We start from the raw sequence: 17,825 nt of genomic DNA on the forward strand, positions 1-17,825 counted from the left end.
TTACAGTCTCTAATTCACCCTCTCCGAGAGAGAAAGATTGCTCTCGGGGCTGAGAGTACCAGTTGAAATATCGTAGGATGAATATTTGCATAATCATTCGCTTGATTGACCCGTAATTTTTAATGGGAATCCGCTTCCAATTGAAGATTACTCTTAAAAGGCGTTTTATACTTAAAAGGCGATTATCTGCAGGTACGTGAAAAGAAGGTCAGTAATTTTGTAATGTAAATCTGATTCTCAATCGAGAATTGTTGAAACATATAGGGAAAATATAAAGGTGGGAACAAATATGTCTTCTCTTTTAAATTAACGCATTTTATTATTTGTCATTATTTATAACTCAAGGCTGACTACTCTTAACAAAACCGTGGAGAATTTATAATAAAACTGATTAAGGCTCCGATCGTTTGAGAAATTGATAAAAATGATAAAAAGCTAATGCTAAATAATAACGCAGAATCGGAAGCGTGCCGGAAATAAGAAGCGGCTGCCCGCCCGCGATGCTACTTCCGCTTTAATAACGTCTCGGCGCAGCCGAAAGACAAATTACTATGGCGCTCGCGTTTTCCGGAAAGTACCTAAGAGCATCTTTCCTGCGGTTCCATTCGACGACGTAGATTAGCGAGGACGTTACAGCCAGTCGAGTAAGGTTTGCCCTCCCTCCTCCCTCCACCACCTCCCCGCCGCGCGAGTATTATACTTGCAGCCGCGGTAAGAAGTTGCGAATCAACATCTCGTTATCCGGAATTCGAAAACTTTCGCGTCTGCAACCAACCAACCAACCAACCAACCAACCGACCGCCCCTTCCCCTCGCCTGCGTTTCTCCTCCTCGCGCACCCTCGCGAGAGAGAAGGCTGATTGTTGCGCGGCCTTTTGTATAATTTCCGTCTATCTCACGGGAAGATTGGAGATCCCTTCAGGGTCGCGACAAAAGTAAGTAGACGAAGTTGCGCGATTCAATTGACGAGTGGGTTGTGTCGGCCACCACTGAGAAGCACACGACAAAGAGAAAAAAGGGAGAAACGCCGAAGGGAGAGGGAAGAGGAAAGATACTTGACAACATCGATAACGAGACAGCATTGTGAATTTCTCTCTCTCTCTCTCTCTCTCTCTCTCTTTTTCTTTTTCAACCCGTTCTCTCTGCTTTTCTTTTGAGACCTCGGCTATGTGGACTTCCGGCGCGGAGAGGCGATGAATGAAGTCAAAGCCTTGAAGGGGAAACGCCTCGTTTCCGCTAAGAATGCCTCATCGTCTGCAGCATCTGGGAAAATGTGATCTACGAAAAGTGGCTAATAACGAAAGTTCTGGAATAATCCACGGAAACGTCTCGGACTCGGCTGGCTCATTTTGGAGATCGCGCCCTTAATCGTCTTCTCAAACAGAAACCTCGAGATTGTGAACCAATCAGTGATCGTGGACAAAGGGAATTCGCGATTCGGGCCGGCTGATTAACGCGAAGGCGATACCTTCGTCCACCACAAAGCACGTCACTGGATCTCTCTCTCTCTCTTTCTCTCTCGCCCGCACGTGTGCGATTAATTTTACAGCGCGGTGTCATCAAGGGAGTCGAAAACTTCGAGACGACTCCTTGTCTCCTCATCGTATCCTATTTCGTGAGAGGGGTCTGGACTAGCGCAGTTTCATCCCTCATCCCCCTCTCACAAGCCCCCCCGCTCTTAATACACGAGCGGTGTACAATTTCGAAACTTAAAGGACGAAGTCAAGGAGGGCTCCGAGCGAATTTGCCTAAGTTCTCCGACTTTGCTTCCTCGCTCGTCCCTCGAATTATTTCGAGCTTCTATCCGCCGGTAAAAGTAATTTTGTTCCTGTACAGAGGAAGAGAGAGAGAGAGAGAGAGAGAGAGAGAGAGAGAGAGAGAGAGAGAGAGAGAGTGCCGAGCCGAGAGGTGAATCAAGCCGTGGCGAGGTGAGTCGAGTCGAGTCGAGCCGCTACAGACGGTGGGCAAATTCGGTGGAAGGGCACACAGCAGCCGGGGAAAGATGCTTTTAGTTTATTACCTCGAGGAAATTACGCCGGCGAGTTCCCGTCGGCTTAGTTATTTCTTTTTTTTTCTGTCTCTCTCTCTCTCTCCGCTCCTCTTACAGCCAGAAGACGCGAGTCATCGCGACGTCGCGCCGTCCGCGAGTGGAGCTTAAAATCCGCTGCTCGGCTTCCACGATGTGTAAGCTCTGCCGCGTATATTTTGAGAAATTACGTCTTACAAGGTACTTCGACCGAAGCTTTCGTATACCGCGATGCGTGCGCGATCGTACCGCGCTTTTATCCGCGGAAAAGGGCAGCGGTGCGAGTCTCTCCTTCCCTCGAAAGAGAGGGGAAATTCACGGTGGAAGGAGGGATTTACATTAAGAATATGTCGTATCTCCAGCCACCTTAGGCACGAGAATTCTGCCTTATTAAAGGGATGTCTGAATCTTTCACGAGTTACTTTCGCAGATAAAATCCGGAAACTTTGTGCATTTCATTCGTCATTAAATGAAGCACCTCCCCGGATCGGGTTTACGACCGACAATCCCCTTTGAAACTGCGTTTCGCACGCAACAGTTTAACAACTCGGAATTAAAAGGATTGATAAATATCAACGTCATTCCGCGGAAGTATCCCCCCCCCCTTCCCCTCTTCCTCGCCCGATTCCCGCGTTGGCGGTAATGCGCTCCTGCCACGACGGTTTACGAGCGTAATCTATCCTGTCGTGTCATCGGGACGCGCATTATGCAACTTGGAAACTTTCGCGCGTGCGTTAGGCGCCTCTCGTAAACGCGGGCCAGGGAAGTTCGCCGGGCGAAATTAGGCAGCGACTTATGCATGCTTGTGTAAACATATACTTTTGGAAAGCTGAACTGTAAAAGACAACAAGCTTTTGCGAGCTCGAGATACCCTTTTATCTGCAAATATGGAATCGTATAGTTAAACACAAAGATTTCCGTAAGAATTATAGATTACAGAGAGATTGTGGCCTGTGCTATAACCAATTGTCGCTTTAATATTTTTAATATTTTACGGAATTAAAGTATTAAATAATTGTTACTGACAGTTTTTAACAAAGTTAAGAAGTAACTTGTTACAGTTAAAATTTTTTTAGTAACTGTTACTGAACTTGTTTCTTTCTGTCTACTTGTAACTTTAATTTAACTTTTAGTTTTGGATATAACTAAGAACTTTGTATAGTTACTTTTATAGTTATTTTCTATATTTCATATTTATTCGTTGATACGATCTGCATTTTACAAAATGAAATGATAATTCGAGAACAGTTATCAAGCAAATATTAACGACGAGATTGTATTTTTTTAAACAACCCGTAAGTCATTGATTTACAATAATTTTAATGTAAAGCATGAATTTAATATTTTTTTTTTTAAGTATTAATAAATATTAGTACAAACATTAATTTCTTATAAATTATTAATTTAGTTAATATATATTAAACATATTTTGATTTTAAGTTATTAAAACTGCGATTTATTTAAAAGCAAACAGCAATGCATAAACATTATAAAGATAAGAAAAGTAATTGAAAAATAACTCACTACTTTTTCATCGATTGACTATAACTGTAACGTGTTACTTTTCGGAATCGGGAGTTTGTAACAGTAATCAGTTAACTTTTTTGAGAGAGAAAAACTGCAACTGCAACTAGTAACTGCAACTAGTTCCGCAAAGTAACTTTTCCAATCCCGCGTTTTAATACACTATTATTCCAAACTACTATTACTCCAAACAGATTATCTCTACAAAAAGGCATCTCTCAATTATTTCGACCAACAATTTTGAAAAAACACACGAGAGATTTTATTTTTAATAACAAAGAAATGTGTACACGCAGACACATCAAACTGATCAAAGAATTTCGTGTCTCCCATAACATATGACGGGCCGGAAATCCTAATTCACTTTAATTAACCATCACCGCGAGCCAACCGGACCGTCGACGGGAAGGTGGAGGCTCGCTTGTCACCACCAACGGCAATTTTCCTTGGGCGTCTGAGATCGCGTGGATTATCAGAATATCGTGGGAGATTGACGAGGAGGGGGGAGGAGGGGGAGGCGACCGCCGGAGATGCCGTTAATGTAGCCGGAAATTACGAAAGAGACGGCTTTTATCGGACGTGCGGTGGCGAGCCAGGTGCAGGTGCCGTCCCTCCGCGCAGGCGACGACGCTAGATTGAAAACCGGCCGCGTCGATAATCCGCTTCCCTCCGCGCGAGAATCAATCCCGACGGAAGAAGTTAAAATTGCTATACGTGCGTCGAACCTATTACGCAGAATCTAAAAAAAAAAGGAGCCGCGTAAAACGCCGCTGTTTATCCCGATCGCCGCTTTCTGCCACCCGAGAGTGAGAGAGCAGAATTCAGAATTGAGAATTGTAATTTGCAATCCGGAGAACTCGATTCTGATTAGATTTAATATCCCATTACTGCATAATCAAATTTGAATAACATAATTACTGTGTCGCGATCGAATTCGCGAGTCCGCCGCGAGGCGCATAAACGGAGATTTTAGAATTAAAAGTTAATTAGATTCTTGCGTACCGGCGAATTAAATATTCATAATCCGATAGAGATGGTCGCGGATTGATGCCGAATAATCGATCACGTCGCAACCGGCTGGAACGCCCTTCCGGCGATCGAGCCCGGCGCGATCGGTGATCGATACGGACGCTCGATTTCCCAGACAGACGCCAAATGACGCGACGAGCGAACGGGGAGGCGGGAGACTCCCCCCCCGTCGTCGCACTTCGCGGAAAGCTAATTGGACCGCGGATGTACCTAATCGAAGCTAACGCGGGAGCTACCGAGACCCGTGTCTCGGTCGCCGGTAACGGGCCATGAATTATCGATAAGCCGTAGCAAACGTCCTCCCGCGCGCTATCAATAAAGTCGCACGTGGAGAACGGCGAAGACAACGTAGCCGCCGTTCCGATAGCAGGAACACGACTCCTCGAGCACCGGCTAACGTGATAGATAGACGCGCGGCAGGTATAGAGGTCTAATTAACACTGCAAGATAGACGACCGTTTGAACGCAGCAATCATGTGTAACCGTATTACGCCTTGCAAGCTCCGAGGAGTGAAAAAGCGCGAGCGCTTGGTGTAAAATTTTTAGGCGCTGCTTTTATGAAAAGCTTTTCGACGTAGATGAAAGAGGAAAATTTTGACTCGTGTAAAGAGTGGGGGAGAGTTGCCGAATGCGTCACCTAAAGCGTATCTCTTCGATGTTTTATGGTTTTACTTAATACAAACAATATTTAATCGAAATATGAAGTAAATGGGAAATGAGTAATGAAGACAAAAAATTAATAGATTATGTCTTGTTTTACGCATGCTATTAGCATTTTTAAAAATTTAGTACGACTAATGTCAACTTTTTATCTATTTAGATAGCTGATAATAATGTAATCATATAATTATACATTAAAGTTTTGTATTCTTCTAAAAGAAGGTTTATTATAATATATTTTACATTTATATAATATATATGTAATCATTGCAAAAATTACATTTATATTTTTATAAAACCTATCAAGTTTCCGAAATCGAATCACTACAAGGATTCCTATATTTGTATTCCTATATGCATATCAATTGAAAAAAAAATAAATTCAAGCTACTTTTATTTCGATGTCCTTTTCGTTACGTTCTTTTCATTTAACTTTTTTATTATTATTTATTTATTTATAAATATTTGATATTCCCCCTTTATTTGATGAATAATAAATAAAATAGCATTAGTTTATTACTTCTTTTTATTATTCTTATATTTCTATTTATTTTTACTCACAAATTCAATATTTTCGAAAGAGATACGATTTAGGCGACCGGTTTTTAAATCATACATTTTGCATTGTGTTACAAACAAACTTATAAATTACATTAATTTGTTATTAATAAAAGATTGAATGTGTAATAAATAAGCGTCTTAAAGCTACAATTTTCAATGTTTATTTGCATTCCGAATAGTGACTAAATGTGACATATAACCAAAAATATCTTAAGCAGTACGCATATGGCAACTCTCCCCTAATACGTGTACCCGCCAGAACTTTGCTTTCCCATTTACCGATGCTTTGTCCGATAGGATTCGCGCATCTGTAATTCGGTGCCTCTGATACCCGTTGTAATTTGTCGCAAATTTGCAACTGCAATCTTGATATTGAATTTTTGAAAATGTGTACGTATCTCAAGGGCCACCGTAACCGTTCTCTCGACTCGAAAAATTGAATTCCACGGAAATTCCATTACCCCGCTCAATACAATCAAGCGTTGATTGTCTCGGACGTAATATCGGGCCGCGCGCGAAAATACACGTGCACGTACACACACAAACACACACACACGCACACACACACACCGATACAATCGCGCAGGTAAGGTAAGCCCTAACTTCGAGCTCGGGGTCCGAGTCGCTGAATCCGTTGTCGCGCGACAACATCACGTCCCACGATACAAAAATTCTCCATTAGCAAAGCAAATACACCCCCGCCGTATTCTTTCTGTCCGCAGCCACGGCCGAACAACGAGCAGAAATGGATAAGATTGAGGGACCTCGGCCTGGAGAGCTCCGGCCAATACAAATGCGAGGTCTCCACCGAGGCGCCATCCTTCGCCACCACTTATCAGACGGCCAATCTGACGGTGATTTGTGAGTACCTGTAAATTTTCCTTTTAATTGTATCGCGCAGTGTTCTCCGGGAAGACTCGCAGCGCTCTCAATTAGAACTGTTACTTTTGACAATTCCGAATGTTCGAAGCTTCGAACTTTCAAAGTTTGAAGTTACCCGACACACTGACTTATGACAATTTTATGGTTTTTTGCATTGTGAGTAAGGCTGTTACTTTCAATGACTTTGAATATTCAAAAGAATGTGAAACTTTTATTAATTTTAAACTTCAATGCTTCGAACTATCAAAATTCATAGTTGCAAGGATAAATGGTTTGTTCTTATAAACTAAAATGTGTACTGAATAAAACTATTTAATTAGTATAAATAAATATTTCTTATTGACATGTAGTTCATTACAAAATACAACACATGTTGTATTTTGTTTTTTTATGAGTAATTTTTTGTATACAAAATATTTGTTCATATTAACTAAGTTTTGTACATTTCGATTTCTAAGAGCAAAACAGTTTTTCCCAGTGTAACTTTGAAGATTCGAAGCCTCAAAGTTTAAAATAAATTTCAAAGGTTTAAAGCTTCGCAGCTTTAAATTCTGTCATTCTTTAAATATTAGAAATTATCAAAAGTAACTTGCTCTCAATGTAAAAAAAAATCATTCGACGAAATGTTGTGTGATTTTCTTTTTCTTTTCCCCTCAGCATACTTTTATAAAAATGCAATACTGGGCACATATATATATATATTAAATTGGCTAATAATTATTACACATTTTGAGCTTTAAAGAAGTAATAACAGTACATTTAATACTTGAAACGATTAATTACTGGCCAATTTAATATTACTTAAAATTAGCGCTACATTTTTATAAGGGATACCATGCATTATTCAAATATAACTATCGCACGTAATTACGTAAATTTCGTAAAAGTGGATTGAAGGTAGCTCACGTAGTTACATTTAATGGATTCGATCTCATCGTGATCAATTTTTTCACTATAAATCGATAATCGCGCGATAATATTCTGCCGCGTTACGCGTAAAATCCTACACCATCTCATTAATTCACGAACGCCCAATGGAGAGTCCCGCCTGCCTGTTTGAGTTACCGCCAACAATATCTGCCATTATGGAATATTTATGTATATCTGCGCGCGATAAACTATTTTGGTAACGCCCTCCCCCGTGTGTGGCGTGCTGTTTTATTGTAAAATAGTTGTCCACCGATTTTGTACCGTCGACCATTCCGCGCATCCTCGCGCCATTAATTTATGTGTCTTGAACGTTCTCCCGTTCAAAATACACTTTTTAATTACAGACACTCGGTCGTTGCTCCATGTACAAACGATATTAAACGATATATATTCAATTACAACACAATTGTGTTATCATAAACATCGCTCGCAGAAAAACACGGGAATTTATTTTTCTTTTAATAAAAGCTAGGTCGCAGTATTTGTTAAAGTTCTTTGGAAAAACATATTCTGCGGATTACGTAAATACTCAATTCTCGTTGCATTCGGCATTAATAATATCTTTATTATTATATATTTAATATGCAACGGCTGGCAAACATGTGAGGGGGAGATAATTTCTATATTATTTGGCTCCCCCTTTTTCTGTGTGAATTATAAATGTAGAAAATCCAATGCAATTTAGTCGAGAAAAAAAAATATGCCGCCGGCGCACGTACAATTTTAATAATTTGGACATTAACGGGCAATTAAGTGATAAAAGCCGCGCGTGGTCAACAGCCGAACATTTTACGATAATGCACTTACGGTGATTTCGTTCGCGTTTCCGCCGCTCCCGACTCGCCATTAAATCTGTATGTTTCAATTAACTGTTTAATTATGTGCATTATAATTCATACTCGAATCACGTAAAATACGCCCACGCTTATACCAAGTTCCCCTCCTCCCTCGTTTTAAATAGCATTGAGTGACACTAATTTGCCCGATTCGGCAATTGGGATAAAATCGCCAACAAATAAATCGACACAATGGCTCGATTTTGTCGGACGAACCTACGGAAGGGTGGGAAACGGCATTATCGCACGGTGACGCCGTTATCGTTTACCGTCAAGGATCGATCAACACCGAAATTTATCTTTGCCAAACGCCTTCGTACGCGGACCGCGGGAGATCGATTAAATAAAACGCTCGCCATACGCGTCCCTTTTTCTTTTTCAACCCGGCAACGTGAAAGCCGGTTTCGGGACGACAGGTGCCGATGAATAGGCTCCCGCGAAAAAATAACGCGTCCGCAATTCTGGCTATCGCTCGCTCGCGGCTTTCGATTCTTGACCGGGTCGCGTAAATCACCCGCGAGTGACGAGACACGTCCAGGATAAAGCACTGCGGTATACCTATCGAGCAGACGAAACTGCCATATCACGGATTGGACGACGAGGTGAGGTTGTAAATCTGCGAAACAGTGAATGCACGGGAACAACTTCGGAAATAGCTTTGTTCTTTATTTAAACATTAAGCCGCTTGCGAGATTTGAAGTATACCTTTCAGAGGTTTTTTTTTTCTTACTGATAATTGTATCAGAGAAATTCGACGAGTTATCTACAAATTAAGGAGGAAAAAGAAATTAAATGCATAATCGAAGAATATAATGTAATATTAGACAATTAAAATCGAGAAGAGTCGCCGATAACCTTCATAACAAAATCTTAGTGTTCAAATAATATTTCTTATGTGATTATATATATGTTTAATTATTAACTTAAGGATGTTTTGGTTCTATAATATCAGCTAAAGATTATAGAAATTTGAAAACTGTAAGCTTCGATATGTTCGAATGTTTGAATTTTGGATTTGAAACTATTTGCGGAGAAAAAAAAATAAAAATTTTATTTATAATAGCTTATGAACCTATTTTGTGCTGCAATTTTAATTAATAACTTGTAAACGATTAAATAGATCTAAATAAACTTTTGCACAAAATATTAAAATTTTATTAATATACGTGCAAAATTTGTTTAAAATGCTACTTCTTTATTAAATTTACAAATAAACACTATAAAATTTTACATATAAATAAAAAATACACAAAAGATTAAATAATTACTAAATAAAAAATTATATGTTACAAAAATATTTTTCTTTAAATTTAACAATAGAACAAATTATAAAATTAAGACATTTTTCATAATATTTCCTTAAATAATTACATTCAATACATATGTATTTCTTTGCGTTAAGTCGTTAAGACATAATAGGCTTATCCCAATTATTGACATAATATGATATTGTTAATGCAAATGTTATTTTAAATAAACATAGAAGGGCGATACGCGTGGCATTTTGATCTGTTAGATGTAGTGTTTTAAATCGAGAGAACGAGACGAAAGAGGGAGGCAGGAGGGAAAAAAGAGGAAACGGAAACTGGAGCAAGAGAGGAAAAAGAGGAACACATAACTGTGCGAAGAGAGAAAACGGCCCATCCGGTTGTGAATCCTGTCGGTTTTCCGAAATTTGTTTCTGTTTGTGGCGAAGGTCGTACAGGAACTACTCTTCCTCCTCCTCCGCCCTTCTCCGGCAAAAATTTACATCGTTTATCACGAAACATCATCAAAAAAATAAAAGTAGAAAAAGCCGCGTCTCCTCGCCCGCCCCGTCGGGCACATTTTGCGAGCCTATTTCCGTTCTCGATTCGCTCGAGTCCGAATTTGCTGGCGCAAATGTCGGAGGTGTTACGATCGTGTCGATCGAATGCAGATTCTGCATGTTCCGTGACTGCGTTCAATTGTTTTCTCGCGAGCATCGACGTAGTTTCATGTCACACTCATAGTAAAATTGATCGAGCCGTCCATCGGCGACACCTGAATGGAACGGGATAAAATCTTTTTTATGTAAGGCTTGTTTATATATATATATATATATATATTTTTTTTTTTTACATATAAGCGCGTCAATGTGCGTGTCGAGGTGCGTTAATTTTTTTCCAAAAACAACTACAGCGCGTCGCGATGGAAATCGTTACGCGAACGCGTAGCCCGTAACGAGAAAAGAGTTTCCGTAAACACGATGGCGGTTCGTGTTGATCGATACCGGCGGAAAATTACGGAATCGCGACGTTTGCATAAAGTAATTGAAACGGCGCGGGGTCCCGGCGCGACTGCTTCCGAAACACAATGAAAAAATTCGAGGCCGCCCTCGGAACGCTTCGCGCGTACCGTTCCACGCCGGATTAGTTTTGCGATGAATGAAAGACACGTAATTTGTAAATGGGCTTTGTGTGTCGGCGCGATATTAAAAAACAAAAAAAAAGAGAGAGAGAGAGAGAGAGCGACGCGCGCAGCAAAAATATTATTCGCAGATAAATCCCGCGGAATATTGCGCGGTGTTCTTGCGGGGAAATCGTGCGTCGGCTCAATTATATGCGCCAGCTGTTTCTGGCGTGAAAACAAAATTTTTTTCTATTAATTTGAAAAAAAAAAAAGAATGCGAGCCACACGCATCGCGATCGATGACGGGGGGGAGGGATTTCGTCGCCGCTGCTCATATACCGAGCACTTGGCGGAATTATTAGAGACACAGGAAAGTCAAGTGCACGTCTCATCTCGTCGACAATTTGCAGACTAAGAATTTAATATCGCTCTTACGCGAGAGCGTTTGCCTTGGTAAATTTTTACCAAGGCAAAAGAGCATAATTTATGCAGTTACAAAAAGCGCTGAGGCTCTCTCTCTCTCTCTCTCTCTCTCTCTCTCTCTCTCTCTCTCTCTCTCTCTCTCTCTCTCTCTCTCTCTCTCTCTCTCGTAGAACTGGCGCTTTATACTCTTTTGGGTCGCTGATATTTCTCATAATGAAGAGTACATATGACGTAGTACTCGTATTTGAACAACATATGAAAGAGGGGAATCCCGGAAAAAATGCATGAAACCGTTGGAAACGCATATATCCCCGTGAACGCGAGCAGCTTAATGAAGCGTCTTTCTGTCTGGGTTTACTGGCAATTCACCGCCATTTTCTATACAGTCATAAAAAGTCATTTGAATAGAAACATTGTGAGTGAATGCTCTTTTCAGTGCGTCCATTGTTAGACACTGAGCAGCGAGCGCGACTGCATGCTTTTATTGTTACAACAACTATCACGAAAAAAGAATGGTCTTGCTGAAGTATCTAAAAATTCAGCTAGGCACAGCTGTGAAAATAATTTCGTTAGATTCAGTCGTCGAGATAATTGCAAAGAACGCGCGAGCATAATGAGCAATGCTACACAAAAAAAAATTCAACTTTTAAGCAATCAGTTTGAATTTTTGCTTAATTTTTATGATCCTATTAAAATTGATGATCAAACACTGAGAGAAATGTTGAGCAAAATTCGATTAACATGCGACTAATAAAATAATATCGTTGTGTGTTGATTACAAAGTTTGATTGTCTAATCGATATATGTTGTTAAAATTTGTCAAGATGGCAGACCTTCATAATTAACACAATATTTTATTACATATATCAACCTATTATATTAGCAAACAAAAAGCTTTGTTTGCTAATATAAAACATTTCTTCTGATAAAATCATTTTCAGATCCACATCCAGATAAATTTTTGCAAGGATTATACGTAAAAAACAGGAAACCAAGACGGTTAAGAAATCAAGTATAAAAAATTGTTTCCTTATCCGAGAATATCAAGCTGAAATTAAATAAAATCATACCGACGTTTCGTCGCAATCGGCTATTTTGACCCAATTAATTTCTTTAATTTCATATATATACAAAATTGCGCATACGAAATGCACAATGTGTGTAGTACAATTTTCATCGCGCAAGGCGCTATCTCGGCCATGTAATTTCAGAAATCTGGTTAGGGTATCGTGACGTGAAAGTGTACCCCGCATACGCAAAAACAGACGCCCGAATCCGGAAAGCATGCCTGAACAGGATAAGCGTTCTCTCTCGAGAAGCTACAAAGTCTTGGATTATACATGAGAGACGCCGCCGAGGATTTGGTCTCCTCTCGATCGTTCACCCCCCTCCTCCCCCCCGCCCCGCGACAATGTAAGTCGACCGACGAAAGAAGCAAGTCGGATAAGACCGGGGACTCCTTGCCGCTCGATTCTCAAAGCGCTTAATCCATTTATTAACGTCAAAACGTGCCGTCTTTATTGTGAATTTTTTGAAACGTTTTTCTAATAATTATAGTTTTTATAATCTAGATAATGTCACCGCAATATTTTGCAGGGTATGGAAATAACGAGTCACTTGTAACGTCATTATCATTTTTACAATTACGTACCTTCTTTAGCAGTAAGTGCTAACGAGGACTAATAAAGCGGCGTTGCTTTTTCTTTGCAATGTAATTACACTTTCTTTCAATAACGATAACGAATTTACTTTGTCGTTATTTAATTTGAACCTATTTATATGATTTCGATTGTGTTTAATCTCTGGACTTCAATTGGTATTCATAGCCTGTTTTGTCATATTTAAAATAATCTTTAAAGCATAGTTAAAAAATGTCATAAACCAATATCATATATATTGCCGCATTTTAAGTACAATTTTGAGTTTAAAATTATGTAAAAATTTTTTCACACGGCATTGAAAGTGTAAAAAAGTGAATTTTTTATTGCATTTATAAATTTAATAAAAATATAAAATTTTTAATTTGAATTTTAAATATTTTAAACATTTTAAACATTTTAAATATGTTAAACATATTTTAATGTGTTTTAACTTTTTGTGCTCCTATGTATTTAAAATACAAAATAAAATTTCAATTAAAAAAGCTTTAGAAATGTAATTTTTTGTTTAATTTTTGATCTTGTTTTAGCATTAAAAATGTAATCAAAAATCGCTGATGTTTGCTTTTTGAAGAACAATAATGATAATGTGTAAACCACTTTTTAAACTTAATAATTATTATAATAACTGGTCGAAAAAAATTTAACAAAGCAACTCACTCTGATTATAATGCCGCAAAAAGTTTTAATATTCTGCAACTAATTTCACTCCACATAAATATTTGGACGGTGTAACAAAATTATAATTTTCGGATCTAATTAAAAAAACCTTCAAATATTTCACCATTCTTTCCGCGTGAATTCAGCAAGAAGTAACATAGTAACAATCAAGATATAATCGCTCACCCAAACATCGACGAGCAGCCTTCCCCGTCTCCCTCTCTCCCTCACGATCGATCTATTACGGGTGATTTCTCCGACGTTCCTCCTCGCCGTTCCTCGATGCACCGGCGACATGCTCGCACACACTCGCACTCGGGGAATAACAACGACGCGAAACACCGGGAAATAATGCGACATGCGCGCGTTACAAACTCTATCAATTCGACACGACTGCGACGGCGAGACGGAGAGCGATCGATCGACCGGACGGGATTGACTAGCGCGTTCGCGCCTGGATTCACTCGGCGCACTTCAGACCTGTGTCGCGCGCTAACGCCAACTTCAAGAAGGAACGCACCAACATGGCGAGCGGCCGTGAACCTCGCGAATGCCGCGGACCGACGGTCGCGCTGCATCTGTTTACGATAGCGTTTCCTCGATCGTTCCGATGCTCCCCCGATGACCTTCCCCGAGCAAATCAACTGAAGATCGCACTCGCGACGCTGATCGAACGATAAACGAGAGAGAACGAAAGCAGAAGACGAGCGGACCGCTGAGTGACAAAGGATCACGAATACCGAAAGAACGCGGTCAATCACAGTCACGCGGGTCGATTAGTACATCGAAACGAACGTCCGTCACTAAACTCCGAACTCCCGATCGTCGTTCGTACGCGAAGCTCAGGTGAGATGGATGAAAAGACACGGAAACGCGGAGCGATCGCGGTTCCGTTACGCACCGGCGACTCGCGAGAAGTGACTGACTGGCGAACTTGAGAGCCGGTCACGTGACCGCTGCTGACTTCGCTCGCTTGCTTTGAATTTAATCATACAATAATATCAGTATAATTTTGTCGCGTGTTAATTATTCTAATTATTAATAATTTATTCATGCAATAATTATAAGTCATATTCTAATTATTAATAACTTAGTCATGCAATAATTATATTATAAGTCATATTCTATGTTAGTATGGTACGTAAACGTATGTCATGAATTATACTCGTAATAAGCATAATTTGAGATGTTACATGAACTCATTTCCTCACTCGAAAAACGGTATTGCTGTGGCATATTTTAAAAACAATTATAAATTTAAAATAAATTTGATACTATAAATCAGTTTTGAACATAAAATTGAAGAGATAAAGTAATATAAATTTTACTGCAATTATAAATTTAATAGAAAACTTCTTATTTAAGTGTTTTATTTAAACGTTTTAAAATCTTTCTCTTAAAATTTTTTATTTCTTTCCAAAAAAATACACAATTGTGTTGTTTTTATTATTTTTTAACGAAAGACGTTAACAAAATCAAATCTTTTGTTTTATTTAATCTTATTTTAATATTAGATAAATAACAAGAAAGTATCAAATATTTATTATGCAACGATAATTGTAACGAGTTACATTTGAAAAGCACTAACTATTCCAGTTCTTGATTGTTTTGCAACTCTTATAAATTTGCAAACCGAAATATTCTTTTGTATCAAAACAATATGTAATAATTTATTAATATTGTAAGATGTTATCTTTAGTATAAAGATAAATTATTGTCGCAAAATTTATTATTTAAAAAAAAATAACTTACGCTAAATTATTATCGCGTACTTATTGATTATCGGTGGCACCTAATTAGCAATATATTCCTGGTAGCATGTACAGTAATAACGTCAGCCACGTACAATACAGTCGATCGATAGTTCGCAGACAATGCCGGAAGTGGATCATTTTCATTAGAGACAGAACAATTTCCCATTATGTCATAATTCAACGGATCCAGTCGTTCTGAATATTATGCGATTATAATTCTACGTGTTCATTAAGTATCTCGATTTTTTATTCTTCATCACAGAATCCCAATTATCAAAATTAATTGAAAGGTATAATGTTAAGAGGAAGTTGAAACAGATAATATTATCTATCTTCTTTTTTTAATCCTTTTAACTATTTTCTCTTTCCTCTTTTAAGCTTTTAATCTTTTCGGCTACTTTTCTACTGCCCAAATGTCTGCTTTTCTACCAAATTAAACTATTCGGACATCCAAGTATTATCTTAAACAATTAAATCCTCAGTTATAACGTGTAGATAAACGGACTGTCTTCGTAATCGTGCTAAATTTCGATAATTAATCTATCGAACTCCATGTCGGAACAACGTACGCTGTTTCGTGACAGCGGAAAGCTCGGCGAAGCAACGGCCGGTTTTTATTCCAAACGACATACGAGCGTTAAATCACCGTGCGACAAATCTATGGTTTTAACGGAGAATTTAACGCAGGGCGAAAGTATCGATGCCGTCGTCGAACGTCATCGAGTATAATTCTAGTGAGGACTGAATAATTGGGACGGATGCAACAAACGCGTTGCACTCGCGAATTCATTACGGATACTCGATTGGTGGAGGATGTACCTTAATGAAAATCAGCCTCGATCAAAAAGGCGGGAGCGTCGAGGGGGAGGGGAGGGAGGAATGGGGGAAACGCGAGACCCGCGCTCGTGCGCACGCGGATTGATCATTTGTGGCCGACGCGTGATTGCTTAATTAAAGCCGATAGCACTTCCGCGAGTACAATATTGCGCGCGATTTCGTTTCGGTGAATGCCAATTTAACCCTCCCCATAATTCGAGCCGACTGCCCATCGTTGGGGAAAAAAAAGTTATTTGCAACCGTGACGGATCGACCAGCGTGAACCGCTATCTGTACTAATAAAAATTGGTTAACCATTGTTTTTTCGGATTAATAGATTTACATCACGCGTCAACCTTTCACGTGTCAAAGAATTTGATTGAGCTGCTTCAACTCGGTACGATTAATTGAAACGTTTGGTGACTACAATTGCATGGTAAAATCATTATGGAAAATAACTATGAAAATAGACAAAAATCTAATTATAATTATTTTATCGCGTAATTATAATAACAAGTATTAAATACCATTTTTTCAAATGTTAATATCTGCCAGAAACAACTTATTTTGATCACAAATTTACAAACGAATTTAATTAGTACATTATTTTGTCACTTTTTTGTTATATTTAATATCATATTACAATACAATTATATATTATAATGAAAAAGCTTTCCCCGCGGCATATTGTTAAAAAAAAAAACTATGGCAATGACAAAGCCAGCGAATAATAATAAAATTAATGATAATAGCAATTATTATAATAATTTTTCATAAAAACGCAATTGTAAAAGGGAAACGTGAACAAAATCTACTAACAGAAACAGGAAGGAAAAGAATCCCTGGCCAAACTGCATTGTCCATTTAGCTGGATATTCTCACAACCAAATTACTACTACTACTAATTATTTCGAACGGGTTAATTTGTACGGTCTGTTTTCGTTCCCTTTTTCGACTGCTCAAATGGGCATCGTCATCCCTGCGCATACACAGGTTTTCTCGCACCTCCACCATCGTCCTTAACTATCCTCTCGGCTAAATGTTAATTGCGAAGCAACTTCCGGCGGACCTTATTAAACCGTGCCGTCTCCGAGCCACATGGCGGCGGGCACAAAATCCCGCCCCCTCCCCTCCCCGGCTCGTGTATCTAATTAAGCGTATCTGGATGCATATACGCTCAATAAATGCCGAATTCCGAAGTGGCGAAAACACGACTACCGAAAATTGAACATAACGTGAGGAAGAGCACATAGTCATCAGCGATCTCATTCGCGAGGTGCATCTGTTGTTTCCTTTTTATTTGTTCCATTCGGTATTGATTTTGTTTGAGATTCAGGTTCTCTAACGGACTCTAACGAATTATTATAAATACTACTCAGACGCAAAAAGAAGACTTTTTCGCTGAAGTAATTTTACCGGATACAGATTTGAAAATAATTCTGTTAGATCATCAAAATAATTAGGTTGCTTAAACTGATTGTGGCAGAATGTCGAAACTTTGTCGTGCTTGATCGTCTTACATTTTTTTGATCCAGCAAAATCGCTCTTTCCGTGCATTATTGCTAAATCATTGGAACATTATATTACTCTACCAAGTACACTTATCTCAAGCGCAGACGCTCGCTTACAACGGTCCGAAATTTTCTAAGCAAACCACGCCGATAAGTTCGGCGCCAAGAAACTCGCGTGAAAACGTC

The 17,825-nt window shown here is 39.0% G+C and overlaps 1 protein-coding gene across 1 annotated transcript in view; it reads left to right on the plus strand.

Moving 5' to 3' along the window:
- LOC105833168 overlaps positions 1 to 17,825 on the plus strand; it is a 448,328-nt gene that overhangs the window by 160,809 nt on the left and 269,694 nt on the right. The window contains exon 3 of the mRNA XM_036290955.1: positions 6,522 to 6,660. Coding sequence (XP_036146848.1) covers positions 6,522 to 6,660 — 139 coding nt within the window. The remainder of the gene's footprint in view (positions 1 to 6,521; positions 6,661 to 17,825) is intronic.

The sequence above is a fragment of the Monomorium pharaonis genome, chromosome 8 (assembly GCF_013373865.1).
Source record: "Monomorium pharaonis isolate MP-MQ-018 chromosome 8, ASM1337386v2, whole genome shotgun sequence".
In the NCBI taxonomy this organism is placed as follows: Eukaryota; Metazoa; Arthropoda; class Insecta; order Hymenoptera; family Formicidae; genus Monomorium; species Monomorium pharaonis.